This window comes from Mycteria americana, chromosome 13 (assembly GCF_035582795.1).
Source record: "Mycteria americana isolate JAX WOST 10 ecotype Jacksonville Zoo and Gardens chromosome 13, USCA_MyAme_1.0, whole genome shotgun sequence".
In the NCBI taxonomy this organism is placed as follows: domain Eukaryota; kingdom Metazoa; phylum Chordata; class Aves; order Ciconiiformes; family Ciconiidae; genus Mycteria; species Mycteria americana.
In genome coordinates this window covers 7,023,151-7,038,980 of record NC_134377.1, presented here as the reverse complement: position 1 = coordinate 7,038,980, position 15,830 = coordinate 7,023,151, and the positions used below count along the sequence as shown (strand labels likewise).

The 15,830-nt window shown below is 46.2% G+C and overlaps 1 protein-coding gene across 1 annotated transcript in view; it reads right to left on the bottom strand.

Annotated features, from left to right (window-relative positions):
- Positions 1-15,830, bottom strand: part of BCR (BCR activator of RhoGEF and GTPase) — a 100,821-nt gene that overhangs the window by 25,361 nt on the left and 59,630 nt on the right. The window contains exons 4-9 of the mRNA XM_075516110.1: positions 15,178-15,282; positions 14,473-14,658; positions 10,676-10,783; positions 8,855-8,915; positions 7,871-7,923; positions 7,379-7,519 (exon numbers count right to left, since the gene is read on the bottom strand). Of these exons, the coding sequence (XP_075372225.1) occupies positions 7,379-7,519; positions 7,871-7,923; positions 8,855-8,915; positions 10,676-10,783; positions 14,473-14,658; positions 15,178-15,282 (654 nt within the window). The remainder of the gene's footprint in view (positions 1-7,378; positions 7,520-7,870; positions 7,924-8,854; positions 8,916-10,675; positions 10,784-14,472; positions 14,659-15,177; positions 15,283-15,830) is intronic.

The following is a 15,830-nucleotide window of genomic DNA, read 5'->3' as shown; positions in this document are numbered from 1 at the left end:
GATTCAGGCTCAGAAAGGCCTGTACATATGTTAATGTTTATTTTTAGGTGGGCGTGATCCTCCTGGCTTCTCCTCAGTGGTTTTGGAGAGAACGCCTGCCTGCATTAATGTCTCTGCTGCTGATGCATAGCTGTGCATGCCTGCCCCTCCTGCCTGGCAAACAAACCCCAGGTAGCAAACCAGAAACACTGAGCTTTAAAAATAAATAAATAAAAAGGAGGAGGTATGTTGTCAGTAGCAAAAACACTCTCCAGAGCTGCAAAGAATTTCATTTGGGAGCAACAATGAAAGACATTTTCTGAGCAAGCCAAAACCCTGATCTCAGGTTTCTAGATCTGATGCATATTAATTATGCTGCAAATCAGCTCAGCTCCTCCAGGGCAATGAGAATAGCTGCTTGTTGCCAGCTCAACCTCTGCTCATTGTTCGTAGGTGTAAAGATGTTCGCGCAGCTCACTCATCTCTGCTACCCAGCAGGATGTGGCACTGTCCTTTCCCTACCTGGCAGGGACACGGCATGGTCCTGACCTGGCCTTCTGTCCCCCTCTGCCAGGCACTGGCAGCGTGTGAGATCAGCCAAGGCCCCAGCCCAGCACCCTGCTGAAAGTTCCTAGCTGAAAAATACCCCAGGCTAGTCCACAGCTAGTCCACGCCACCCTGGGAAGATGTCTCTGGTGGCAGAGACAGGCCAACAACATGGCCAGCAATGTGTTTCTTCACAGGCAATGGAGGGCACGGGCCCATGAGAGCTGTTGGAAGACTGTGAAGGACTACTGCTCAGCCCTAGATCAGCCCCCTGCTTTTGGCAGTATTCCACTACCATCATTGAGACCAGAGCATGTAAGACAAGCGTGTCCTCAAGTGAAGGGGAAGCCCACACAGAGGCACCCGTGACTGGAAACCTTTGTGTCAGGCCTCCAGAAAGTAAGAAAAGAAGAGCCCATCAGTATTCCCTGCAGCAAGGCTACGGACCTCCCCACATGGCCTGCCTGGTCCAACCAGGCCACCCCTTCTCATGCCTTCTGAAGTTGCACCTAGCCTGCCACTGCACAGTCCTTGGCTATTGCCATCCAAGCAGACCTCCTCCAAGCAGCCACGTTCTCTGTCGCCCATCTCCCCAAAACCCAAGCAGAAAGCTCAGCCATACGATGCCAGAACAGGGGTGTGATTCAACAGCCTTCATACTCCCCCATCTGGGACCGAGGTACCACTCATTTGCACTAAATTTATTTTGGCTAGCACTCCCGGGTACAAAATACCCGACTGACACGAGACACGGTGCTACCATGAGGCAGCAAAAAGTCTTTGGCAGCATGATCTCCCAGAAAGAGAGCTGGGTGGGAAGAAGACAAGGCTGTATTTCCTAAGCTTGACTGAAGTAAAGAGGTGAAAGGGATGTATTCCAGTCAGCCACTCAGAGGAAAACACCGAGCCTCCCAGACCTTTCATTCTTCATATCTTCATATCATGAGCAAGAGCTCATGAGCTAGTTGGGAAGGTCTCCCTTCAGCAAGCAGCAGGTAAACTGCCACAAAAGCAACCGAGTACCTGGGGAGGAGAGGACAGGAGAAAACATTTGTGGATCAAGTCAGGAAATCTCTCCTCACAGGGGTGTGGAGCTTGGTATTAGATCTAACTACCAGCTTCTCTCGGAAAACAGGGCTTTCGTTAGGGCTGGGCACAACAGGCATGCCGCAGGCTCAGCACCAGTGGAGCAGAGGAGGAGTGCTTCCAGCAAAGGGTCACATCCTTTGTTGCAAATGATTCATCTTGCCGGGAGGGTTCAGCAGGTCAGAGGGAAACAATAAAAGGATTTCCCAACTGGCTTACCAGATCCCTGCCAAACCCCACAGTGAGGGGGCACAGGGCACCTTCCTGGACCTCCCAACATGAGTCAGCCCATCCCACCCCGCCCTGGGGGAGCCAGCAACCCCCTCCGACAGGACCCATGCCAGTCAGATGCCCGTGCCACCGCAGCTCCACAGGCCTCCTCGAGCAGGTTGGGAACCAAAGCCCACTTTGGTCAACTCCTCCCACCCAGGGCCAGCAACAGCTATTCCTTTGGTGGCCTCCTGTTAAACGGGGTCTCCTGAAACATGAGGTCTTTTGGCTGGTGATCCTGCTGTACGTGACCTAAAATAGCCTATGTGTGGGAAACCATCTCCCTACCTTGTTTCCAAAGTTACTCTGTTTGCTAAGGTTAACAAAGGTGCTAAAGGTTTCCTAAAATACCCTGAAATGACATATAGGCTACGGAAACACCAAATAAACATCCAAATAAACACCAGCTTAGGATCAGAGTGGCAGTACAGTGGCAGAGTGACCCCCTCTTCCACAGACAGCCCCAAGACTGTCAGGTGTCCAGCACAGGAGCTCAGCTCAGCTATAGAAAGATGTTCCAGGAGGCCTAGGGGAACACTTCCTATTTTGTATCATAATGGAGTGAATTAGGATCACCTTTAATCTCTCAAACAGGGCCTGGGCTGACTGTTACCTTCAGTGGCTCTTGCAAAGCTCCGGTACTGGTGCACTACAAGTCTCCTTTCTAGCCCCTGCATGTTTTCACCTGCTTCTTCTCCCACCCACCTGAGTGCTCCGGACAAAAGTGCTCTCCCTGTACATCTTTCAGTGCTTGGATGTCCTCTTTGGATTGCCTGTTGCTGTCCTCCTCCTCTTACCTCTGTCAGTGAGCATCTCCCCCTCCTCTGCTACCAAACTCATGACTACCTGTATGCTCATTTATTCATCCTACGGTGTTTTTGCGCTGTTTGCATATGATAAATCCTGCTGCTGTCACGTACTGTTTAACTCCAGGAAGCGGCAGAAGACCAGCTTGTCTGAGACACATTACAAGAAGTGGAATCTAAAAATCTACTCATCCAGAACCACAGCTGTACAAAAGGCCGTCTCCTCACTTGTGTGCCGAGGAAAGAGCTCATCCGATGTGGTGACAGCAGAGGCCTGCAGCATGCGTGGGTGAGGGACTGGAGCATGTGTGATTCAGGAGGAGGAGGGTAAAAGCGGGAGATGGGTATTGGCATATGTCAGCGAGGAAGAGGTGGTTTGGCTTTCTGCAGAGCGTAGGAAGAAAATGATTCCTTGTGTGTGTATGCGTGTTGCAAGACCAGCATTGCAGAATAAAGGGATGCTCTGCCTAGGGAGCTAAACTGGCTGCTCTTTGAGCATTTTAATAGCCTTTCTTTTTTCTTTCCAAAGCTCCTGTCACCAGGAGCTCTCTGACTCCAGCTGTGAGACAGAGTGTGAAGCATCCAAGATCATTTCTGAGTGCTCTATTGCCAACATCTGCCCAAGGCATCCAGAAGCAGTAGGCATCAGGCCTCAAGCTGTGCATGGCTGCCTGTGTCTAAGCTTAGCTCCCAGCTTTTCAAAGGCTTTAGTTTGCACTTCCACTCCCTTGCAAATGTCCTTTGTCCTTTCCCTTCCCTAGCATACTTGGTCTCTACCAAGTTAAATGGGAGCCTAAGGCAATGATACCCAGTCCCTTGATTGCAGTTTAAAACCACATTTAGAAACGTGGTAGAGCAGCTTACCAAGCAGCCTCTTCTCTCCAGGGCAAGGGAAAAGGTGCACAGTAGCATAAGCTGATCCAACATGGGATCTAGTGGGCTTGATCCCAGAAGGAACTGCCTGTCAGCCCTCTTGGGTCTGGACTGCTGCTGCTGAGACCAGACACTAAGCCACTCAGCCAGCAGTGACCCAAAACTCAAAAAAAGCTTTGTTTTTAGGCAGCTCCATTCCTCCATGCCACTGTGGGATGAGACAAATACCAGTGTGAACACTTTAGAGAGGGTGGGACTGCACAGTCAGGGGCAAGGCAGAATGGCAGCCACCACCACTCAGGTCTGAACTGCCCTGGAACAACATCCTGCCAAAAGCATTAGATGAGCAGCAGTCAAGAAAGGAACCACCATCTCCCAAATGAACTCTGCAATTTTTGGCAGTTTTGTTAATTCCTGCTTTACAAGAATGGGCTGAATTCTTGAAACACAAGCCTTTACTTCTGGCAGGGAAAGATGATACAAGCTTTATGGCCATTTGCATCCAGGCTTAGTTAAAAAAACCAAACAAACCATGCAGTCCACATAGCTGCTCTGTTAATAAGACTAGAAAGGTTATTACTGCCTTACTTCTGGCACATAATAGTGGCACATCCTTCAGCTCAAAGCATTTGTTTTCCTGCTTCCTCAAGGGACCACCCCCAGCAGAACCTTAAACAGGTTCCCTATTTAAGCCAAGAGGATAGGGGCGAAGAAAGATCAGCACTGAGCAAATAAGATGCCGGCTCCACGGTGGTGGAAGATTCTCCACCACTCGCATTCTGAGTCAGAAGGTACAGTGCTACTCAGACCCCCTTTCCCTCCATGCATTTGTTTGGTTATTTAGAGGGTTGGCAAAGTGGATACCTGCAGATAATCCATCAAAAAAAGTAAAAAAGTAAAACCACAACAGTAAAAAGATGGGAAGAAAAGGAGAGAGAGCAAGAGAATGTAGCAGATCAGGCTGAATGGAAACAGACCCAAAAGCCCAGATAAGCCCTCCTGGCTCCTCTGTGTTGCCAGGCCGGCACTGGTGCTCTCCTGGCTCCTCCATACCGCAGCCCTCAGCAAACCACAAAGCAGAGAAGACTAGCCACAGTTAGCCTGGCAGACAGCAAGGACCAAACTATGTGTTCGTAGGCTTAACCCACCAATACTGTCTTCCCTGTTGTAGCCCTTTCTGTCCCTCTTGTGAATGGTTTTACTCCCTTTGTTCCCATCTCCTTGCGCTACCTGAAATACTCATTCAGCCCAGCAAATTAAACCAGGTCCAGGCATCACAGAAAACTTTCAGTTTATATGCATAAGTCTAGAATTAGAAAAAAGCCTACTGAGACAAGCAGAACCAGGGGGCTGGAGTGCAGGAAGGAAACCTGACATCATGGACGAAGACAGCAGGCAGGTCAGAATGAGTCGATGCTCCCGGAGCAGGGAATCACCTTTTGCAAAAGGGAGGAATACTGTGCTGATGAGCCTGTACTCTCTCCTGACCTGCACTCCTCTCCTTAGCGGCCTGTCACTAGGGAGATTAACAACTGGCTGCTTTCCCCAGTTCAAAGCAATCCTGAAAAAAAGAGCTGGAGCAAGAGGCTGGCAAAGGAGATTTGACTCCTCCCCACGACACACTCAAAGGGGAAAAATATTCCACATAAAAGGCAAGGACTGGGGAAAAAAAGATAACCGAGATCAGCACCTAAGCAATACATGAGGGGAAAGGGCTGTTTTCCCTCCTTCCTTTCCACCAAGGAAATTTCAATGGGAGGAAGACAAATAATGAAAAAAGCCATCAAAGCAAGCTGGTGATTCATTAAAATAAAAAATGCATTATGCATTGAGAGCAGTCAATTAGGAGATGCAAACTGCACACTGTCCTGTCACCCTAGGGGAAGCACAAGCAAGCGAGTGGGAAGAAAGGATAAGTAGAAAAGATTTACAGGCATAAACAAAACCCAGCTATGACCCCAAGCTGAGGAGCTTGTAGGAAGGAGCAGCCATCACTAACCCACACAGAGTAGCTGGGAGCAGACTTGTGTCTCTGGATTACTAGGCAGAGAGTGAACATACCTACTCTCTAGACACAGAGTGGTGTCAACTGGGGTGTTACCGCTTTGAAAAAAGCGGGATATTGGCGCCAAATGACTAAAGAAAGTATCCACCATCAGATTCCCAGAGTGGAAGGCAAACTCTGGGAAGCATCAGAAGCAAGTCCTTTTCCTCCCTGGGCTCAGTGCAAGCTGTGTGCAGTGAGTGAGAGCACAAAGGGTTCCTGGTCCCCTCCAGCACACCCACAACCCTCTCCTTGGGTATGATCCCTTCTTTCCCTCCCCACATCATACACGGAGTCACTGCAGGACCAGTGAGAGTGTGAACAGGCCTGCTGAGCCCAATCCTGACAAGCCTCCCCTTCCTGCTTTCTAAGATCTGACAAATACACCACTCCAAAAAGACATCATCAGGATCATCCTCCTGAGCCTGCCCCTCTGCCCGGGATCTGGCACCTCATTAGGATTCTGCATGACACTTTTCAAAGCCTGCACTCCTCATTGAGATGCTGACAAGACAACCAGAGAACACAAAATGCTCTCTCCCCTGCGAGGGGCATTCTAGCCTGCGATTTCTGCTATGACTCAATCAGCATGCACTTTAATGAGGCCATCTACTATCGCCGAGGCCCTGGTGACTGATGTCTGAGCTTCTACCTCAGCCTCCAATTGCTCAGCCCCTCCTTTTCTCAGCTGCAGACTTCCTCAGTTGACAAAATGAGACAATGAGCAAGACTTGCAGGACAAAGTGCACCAAATTCCCAGTACCACAGCTTCTAGCAAATCTTTGTCAGCTGAAAATCACTTTAACAGCTAAAAGCAAGCACGTTTAGCTGACAGGATTTGGGAATACATCATGAAGGTTCACGGTATCTTAACAATCTCCTGGGCTTTGTAAGAGATGTTTTTGTACAGGGTAATTTGGGTCACTTTTGATCAGCCAGTGTCTCTGGCATGCTGCCACAATTCCTCTTACACATATACTAGCTGAGCTGCACCTCTCTTTTGTCCAATCTCCTACATCCTTCTCTCTCTTAATACTTCTGTCAGTCCTGGCCTCTCCTCATCAGGAAGGACTGAATTGCTTTCTAATGGAATTACGAGGCAGATGAATCAAGCCCATGGAGGCCTGCAGGACTTTACTGTTGTGTAGCTCTATGCCCTCCTTGCACAACATTGCATGCAGGTAAAGGAACTGCACGTCTGAGAACTTCCTGGGTGTAGTCCAGCTCCTAGCAGAGCTGAGAAGAGTTATATTACATCCTTAGAAGTCAGTCACCTCCCTTAGCTTTCCCAACCCATTCTATTTGTTTTGCTTCCTAGTCCCATTTACAACATTCTTCTTTAGAAATGAGGATGCACAAAATGAGTTTTATGGCAAGAATGAAGATTCTGGAAAACAGCTTTTCCTAATCTTTTATGATTTCTGATGTTTCCTCACCTTCTTCTCCTCCCAGGCTTCCTGTTTGGTTTCAGTTTACAGGTAAAATACAAATCCATTCAGTGCATAGCAATATGCATCATAGAAATTACGTATGACAAATGATTGTAACAATGTTAAGGACAAAACTCTAATCATACTTTTCCTCTGGGTTTCCAAACTGTTTTCCGAACAGAAAACAGAGAGGAGCTGTACCACAACCTTTAGAGAACAAGGACACTGCATAAACTGTATCTTAGCAACAAACGAATTAACAGCGTAACTTCCTAGTCCGCTCTACAGAAAAGGCACAACCAGTATTTAGAAACTGAGAAAATAACGAAAGCAGGAAGACTCACCTCCCCCTTCTTTACAGTCATGGACTGCCGGCGAGGAGTGATCTCCTCATTGATACTGGAGAGGAAGTTCTGCGAAATCCGCAGAGCATCCTGCAGGAGTGGATGATCAGGGTGGCTCACTGGAGTGTGCTTGAGCAAATCCTGATGCCAGGAACACAAACAAAGAACAGAACCATGAGCAGCACTGGAAAGCAGAAGGGTCTGAGGGCCCCTAACTAGAGCTGTAGGACAAGATGCTCCAGCTTCTTCTTACAGATTAGAGCAAGACTTCATCTCTAGAAGAAGAGGATAATACTCTGCACTTCTTGGTAACACCACTGAAGAGGTAGCAGGGTCCTACCTATGGACTCCCTCCCCTTAGTGTAAAGGGAAGAGGCTCTTATACAGCATGACAGGTTTATTTTTGCAATCCTGCAGCTCCATGGAAAATTTGAAGGGCAAAGAAAATAGGAAAGGGGCCTAAAGTTTGAAAACTACCCTTCAGATACTCACATGCAGGACAAGTGTGCTGCGAGTCACTCGATCCACTGGCTTGTACAATAGAGCTGTGAAAGAAAAGCAGCAGGAGCATAAGGAAGAGGTACCTAAATACAGCCTCTACAGAGCAACTTCTTCAATGCAATTGAATGTACAGGCACAGATTTATTAACCAATGAGCTACTGGAAAATTCCCTTCTCTAAGGTTAATGAGCTGCACAGCCCATAAAACACACATGAACACACAGAGGCAAAATAAACGTGCTCCATGGCAAACAGATGCCCACTTGTGAGCATGCCCTGCCAGACAGTGGATGAGGAGCACGCAAGGTAGCAGAGAACAACTGCACACAGCATGGCACACTTCCAACAATTCCCTGGCAACCTGCCTGGTCCCACAGGTCAGAATCGGGCCCTTGCACCCTTACAGTTGCCAAGGAGGTCCCTGAAAGGTTGGCAGTGCATCCCTCCTTCTGGAGTTCAGCATGACACGTTGAGTGCTTCCAAATCCTGTTAACCTGTTAACAGGCCAAAACAGGAACGGGATTGGCTTTTATATTAGTGAGTGTGGAAGCTTCTTATAACACGGGTTGTCTTCTACTTATGTGCATAGAGACAAACACCGTGGAACCTGATCTTGACCAGGCTTTCTAGATGCTACCATAGGGCAAAACCATATAATAACAACTGCTAGGATTGCGTTTGTGCCATCACTGGGTAGCAGACATTCTCTTAAAATCACAGCAGTCCTTTGATTGGCCTGGTTTTGCCCAAAGGGACTGGTGAGGTTTTAAGCTGGGCAAGGGCTTCCCCATGCATGCATGCAGCTCAGTATGCACGAGCTCTGCTACTTAGCAAAAGGGAACCGACTTCCCAGGTAGAGCCAGCAGAGACTCCATAACCTTCCAGCATTTAAAAAGAAAAAGGGAGAATGGAGGTTTGGCAACAGCCTCCACACAGTCCTGACAAACCACAGTTGCCTCTGCATGGATCACTCACTTTCCAAGGAATTTTTCGTCGTCTGATCTTTAGATTCCTTTGTGCTTCTAGCCTTTAGATTCTAAAAGAAAAAGAAAACCCATGTAGCAGACAGTCAATCACCTTGAAATATCACGTGGGAATGTAAGAGACTATCTGCCCCTCCAAGGGAGGGCCTAAGTGTGAATGGAGGACAGCCCTATCACAGTTCAAGTCAGTGAAGGAAAAATGTGCTTTCCTTCTTGGTAAATCCACCATTTCCATGTCACAGGCACCCACACATCTCAAATATTAAGCAATTTTCTTAGGAGTGCATGTCAATAGAGATGCAGCAAAGCAGGGAACCACCTATAGCAACAGGGATGGTGGAGTTTTTAAATCACCTGCAGGAGAAAGACATGTCCAAAAGGATGCAGCCATTGTCACAGCATGTGTACACCACCAATAAATAAAGTACAGGATTGGGATTCAGTACCCCCAGGTTATACTTCCTTATACCCGTACTCAGACCTGGGTGACCTTGGACAAGTCAGCTCCCTTTCACGGCAGAAAAGGAACAATGCCTGTGACTCTTCTCTTTGCACATGGACTGTGAAGCTACATGCATTAATGTGCTGAGCTCTGAAATCCTCACCAGGACACAAATGCAAGAGTATCATCACCATCATTCCAAATACAGTAGATACTAGCATGATTTCAGAATTATCCTTCAGAAAACAGCAAAACCAAGGGATCACCTTTGCACAGAGCCCAGGACCCTGGGGCCTTAGTCGCTATTCTGTCTTCTAGAGAGTACCACAATACTATCTATACATATTAATATATGGGAAAGTCCATGAAATGCATTTTAGTACTGAAAGAAAAGTAAGCACAGGGGAAGCTACTTTACTAATGAATTGACACCACTAGAGCACAGAAGTGGTGAGGCAAAGGACCAGAACCTGATGGAAATCCTCAGGAAAAGAGAGAAGACGTTTGCACTCTGATGAGTAGTACAGCAGGTCCCAAAAGACAAGCCTTGCCTCCCTCATTCCACAGAGGGAACATGTTTTATTTTACCTCTATCAAAAAAGTCTAAAGGGACATGCAATATTGAATGTACTCAGGAGTTTTTTCAGAGCAATAAACACCCCCAGTATTATTCAGCTCTGATTATTTATCTGCTTGCTTTTAGGGACACACAGATGAAGTTCATGTTTTCTTGGCAACAGAGTTCTTCAAAATATAATCACCACAATACAAAGAGTCAATGAGACCATGTACTGCAGGCAAAGCTAGTGGCCTGGGAAGCCTGAAAATGTATTTAAAATGCTTTGACACAAGGTACTCCTCTTAAAGAGAGGAAATCAGAGCAGCCCAATGAATAATATTATAGATAACAGTTGCCACACTTGCCTTTTTAAACAGAGCGCTACCCTCTCCTCCTCTCCACACCAGTGAAGCCTGCAATTCCATGGACAGCCATAACGCAAGCCATGAAGGATGGCTTTTTACACCATGGTCAGCATCATCATTAGCACGAGAAATATTTGAGAAACTCAAATACAGCTTTCCCTTCTAGAAGTGCCCAAAGGTGGCACAGAGCTGAGAAGTTCAAAGCAATGCCAGTTTTTACAAGATTCCCTGGCTGGGGGCAGCACATAAAGGCTGTCTACGCGATAACCTCTGTTAGCCCAAAGTACAAATCGCTGAGAGAACATGCGCTGAGGCAGCGAGCGTACGGGAGCTCACAACTCCTCCAGAAGTCAGGGCTGCAAAGATACTGGGAGGACAGACGGGAGTGACATCGCAGGGTATTAGTCAGATCCAGACGGCTCGTGTGTCTGAATACCATGACATTACCTCAGAGATTTCAGCAAACTGAGCATTGGCTTGGCAGCATTTCTCTGCTGTCTCCATAGCAACTTCATAGTTATCCACAAAGGCCCGGTACACTCCCAGCTGGCTGGCCTGCAGGAAGCAAAACAAAATAAAATAAACGCTGGGGAAGAAGACAGTTTGGGATGGCCAACCTCAGTAGCCAGTGATCAGGTCACGTTCCTTCACGCCAAAGAATTGCGGGGAATGCTGAGCAGGCCCAGAAAGCCATCTCTGACCCATCAGCTTTGCTTAACCAGCACAGGTGCTCCCATGCACCCAGTTCCATCTATGCTGAACAAGTTCACTTGTGAAGGATGTGGAAGCCTGCGAGAATGACACATCCTTATTACTGCAATCTATTTTTCCCTTCTGAACTGCCAGATTAGTATCTATTAATATTTTAGCTCATTGATGTAACTGGAGCTGCTGGCTATTTGCCACAAAACATGAATCACACAGGAATGATTCAGCCCAACAGCACAAATGTGACCCCAGCAGACCCCAGACTTGTTAGCTTTTGCATGATGGACACACTGTATCAAACCCAGATATTAACGCATATCTGCATTAGTGAACATTGCTAAGGGCAGCAGACTGCTGAAAATAAAGAGAGATCCAGAGCACAGTCTGTTTGGAAGGCAGCGACTGCAGCACTAGGTGACAGAAAATGGCAGTTTTTCCAGCAGAAGGAACATGCAGTTGGTCCAGAAGAAGATGGAGCACGCCTCAGAGTGCAGTAAGAAGCCGTTATTATCACTGAGCCTTAGCACTGATCCCGTTTGCTGACTTAGGAACTGCAGCCATATTCATGCCAGAGAACATAAGATTCAGCTGGGGAAACCCCTGGGTAGCTTCCAAGCTCGTCTGGATTGCAGAGCTGGTTTTGTGCTGCAGAGCTGCGCAGGCTGTGCTGTAAACACCCCAGCAGGTTGAACATGCTTGCAAGTGCATGGTCAGTAGCGAGCCAACAGGTGGAGTGCTGGAAAAGGCTCCATTACAGAGAAGTTTGTTACCAGAAGAGCTTGCACTTACCCTGTTATTTCTGCAACTTCCCTGACACTTCTGCCCAGGATGTGCAACAGGCAGAGCAGCTAACTTTCCCACAGACAGTGCTCTTCTCCTCTCCTGCTCTCTCATAATCATTGTGTTCCCCATGCTCTATGGAGCTTTGGGCAAGAGACGATGGAAGAAAAAAAGCCACTCTCAGGAGAACATTCCTTGCACAAATTTCTTTAGCTAAGAGAGGCTAAGAAACAGCGAGCTATTTCCTAGGGCACATTTTACTTAAAGATTAGGAACTAATCTCAACCCTCATACAAAATAACACAGTTATGACTGAAGCTGAAGGAAACTGTGCTCACTTACGCCAGGGATGACCTGGCCCCAGCAGTGTGGAGAAAATAAAATCTGTATTTGCCACTGGGGCACAATTCTGCGAAGCTGCTGCTGTCAGAATTACTGATCATTTGCAGGGTTTATGACATTCAGGTTTGGATGATGCCAACCAACATGGCAGAGCTTTAAAGTTTCTCCATTCCTGTGTGGCTCATTTTCTGCTACTCCTGAACAGTCTTTCTAAGCTTTCGTTTTCCTCCTCTGAACATGCAGTCATGAAAACATCTTTTTCATTAAAAACTGAGCTTCCAATCAAAGCAATAATGCTAACACACAGTTTTCATTCTGGTTCAAGTTTTCTCGTTCTCAGTTAAAAAGAAACCACTGAAAACGAAGCAAGCTTTAGTAAAAATAATTGGCTTTTGGTTAAAATTTTGTTCCATTCCTGAAAACTATCAGTGATAATATTTGCTAAATATTTCTTCATTTCTAAAAACAGTTCTAAAGTGTTCCCTTTCTAGTCATAAAAAATACATAAAAAGTATTCCCCAAAAATGAGAAGCATATTTCAGTCCCACATGCCTAGCGTTTTTTTTTTTTTCTTCTTTTCCTTAGTTTCAACAGGAAAAAGGTGGAATAACAGTCAGTGATGTTGCAAATGGATCATACTTTGTGCCAGACCACATGAAATTCTAGAGCTCCTTACATGCACTATCTATAACTTCAATCTACGGTGCTTTGTTTTGCGTGATATTAAAGAAAATTAATGTCCCCAGAGACCTCAGGATAATAACAAGGATCCAAGTGTTTATCACCAGATTGCATGACATGACCACAAGTAAACAGTCTGCTCCAAAATATTTGATGTACATCCTGTATAGATGTCTTGTAATGACTGATGTTCTTGCTGTCTCTCTCATCTAGCTGCTTCCCACTACCTGCCAAGAATTATTAGCTTTATCTCATCCAGCAAAGAGTTCGCAATTCCCACTGATGCTGTACCAAACCACCAGAAACTGAAACTGCTAAGCTAGCTCAAAGCTTCCTGCACTAGGGCAATTTGCTCCTTTGCTTCCAATACTAATCCAACAAAATCAACAATTCTGTTACAAATGCATGCACAAAAATCAGGGGAACATAAAAAGAGAGTGCCAGAAGGGCTTAACTCCTGGACCTGCGATCACCATCAGCAAGAAATGGTCTTAAACAAAAGCCTAAGTAGCTGTATGGCGAGTCAAAGCTTGCTTGACAGCCAGCAGTGGTAAAGAATATATACAGGTCTTCTTCAATTAGTACTATCTTCTAGTGCTATTGCTGCACTACACTTTCAATACAGTTTGTGAGGCTTCTACTTTCAGCAGCCTTCTGTATCTTTGCTTCAGCAACCAGCAGCAGGTGGTTTTGTCTTCTTAAACCAGTTGTTCAAATTGCATACCATGAACTACTCACCAAGGCACCAACTTGACCCCTCCTGGCTAAAACATGCTGGCAGTGAAAAGCAGATTCCCATATTTTGATCTTGAGCTGCTGGCGTGCATGGAAAACATCATCTTCCAAGCCCATCTCCCCCCTGCTCCATAGGGGATGGGGCTGGTGCTGGGCTACACAGCTGCTAACAATTGAGTGACCCTGGCAAAGCGCGCTCCTCATCCAATAAACCCCTCACTGGAATGTCACTCCTTCCCTGAGAATCAGAGGCACCTCAGGAATGCAGAGATTCTTTTTTTTTCTAAAAAGGAAAAACCAGCTCCTTTAATCCTTTGCTCTCTGCACATGCTAGGGGAGAGGCTAAAGGGGCCAAAGGAATCTCCTAGAATGCAAACAATTCATCATCTGGCTCAGAAACTCAGCAATTTTAATTCAGCCTCAGGAATATGCTGTATGTTTGTCCTGTTCCACACTCAGAGAATTTTGTTGAGGTTGCTTGGAGATTCTCAGCAGCAGGTTGACTGCATTAGCATAGCAGCAAGGGGAATACCGAGGCCAGAATGGTGGTAGAAAAGCAAAGCCAAAGGTGATGACCATAAACCAGAGAAAATCAGCACAAGATAGAGCAAAGCACCACAAAGAGAAGGAAGTATGTGTGAGGGAGCTCAGCAATAATGAGAAACACTTAGCTGTTGGTGTTAAAAAGTACCCTCTTTAACACTGCCATTCTCTCATCTTCCTCTGAAGGAAATGGTTTGAGGACACTGCAGACACCTGGAGATTCAACAGTTCTGTGAAACTGTATTTGTATTAGTAGCATAGCTTGCTGGAGTCTTTAGTGAAAGGCAATGAAACAGCCACTTTTGCTGTAGGCCCTTCGCTGCAGTAGCCTCTCATCTAATCCAGCTACAGGCTTTCATCCCTTTGGTCTATGCATAGTCACCAAAAGGAATCCCACCAGCACCTGTGAGTTGAATGAGAGGTAACAGAAGCTTCAGTGATGGTAGCTGACTCACCAGCTTTTGGAAGAGGTCCCCTACACGTTGCTGGTGACTCCACTGCTGCACTCGGGGAAAGAGTCCATCATAGAATTCTTTGTGGATCTCGTAAAGCTCAGGCACTTTGAAGAATATTGTCTCAATCTGCTGACTAGTCAGCACAGGCTGAGAGGTGGTGGCAGCTGCTTTCAAAGGCTTCATAGGCTGAAATGAGGAATGAAGGAAATTGTTATCATGCAAACCAAGTACGTTCACCCTTGCCACATTACAACACATCCCTCCAGAGAGTTGTTTTTCATCCTATTAATAAGTGATATTTGTATTCGCACAACTCCTGAAAGCTAGACATTAACAAATTCTCTCATGGGGATCAGCTTCCCTGGTAGGTGGATTTTCCCAGAATATTAATGGTGTGATTAAAATCCCTTTGCACTCCATTTCCTTAATCTCTGTCCAACTGTACAGCAACATCTCTAATAATTGGCACAGGATACTGAAAGTCAGGGCTCCTGGGTACCACCACACTCATAACTCCCTGGTTGTGCCATACCCAGCCCTTTCTTTAAACCTCTCTTTCTCTACTGGAGAAGAGGAGTAACAGGTACCCTTTGCACCCAGCAGCTTGTAACTCATGGTATGTGAAGTTCTGGGAAACTCTGGATGGAAACAGCAGTGAAAATTCAAGTACCGGTGTTTGAAATGGTATCTGCCACCAGTGCTTACCAGCAGCAGAGCCTCCAGGTGGCTCAGGTAGGTTTCCTCACTGGCTAGTATTCCTGACAGGACCCATTTTCTCATCTCCAGGCCTTTCTCCAGGTCTGGCTCACTCTACAAAGAAGTTGTTAAGGAGAAAAAAAGAAAAATAAAAAATAATAATAATAAAAAAAAAAAACACAAAGAAAAAAAGGAGGGGTGGGGGCAGGGAAAGAAAAAGCCAAGAATGAGGATAGAGAGTAAAAGATATCATTCAGCTGACCACAGCATACTTGGTTTTTTGGTTTACTTTCAGACTGAAAAAACCCAACCAAACAAAAAACCCACCTGTGCTCAGTGTCCTGTTTCTAGAAACACACAAACATAAAACATTAAAGAAATTTTTATTTACCAGCAACTGATGTCACTTAGATTGTTTACAGGTGTTAGCTTTAGTCATCCAACTTTGGTGCCTCGATTAGGTGCCTGGACTTCTTCACAAAATTCAAAACACAGAACTTAAAGATTCAGAATTTATCCTCCTAAACAAATCTTAGGGACCCTTGGTTATGTGCAATTCACTCCCTCCTCCTCCAAGAGTTCTCTATGATCTTACTCCAAAGCCATGTTTCTTTATGCAGACAGGATCACTTCCCCTGCATCTACACAGATGCGCATGAATA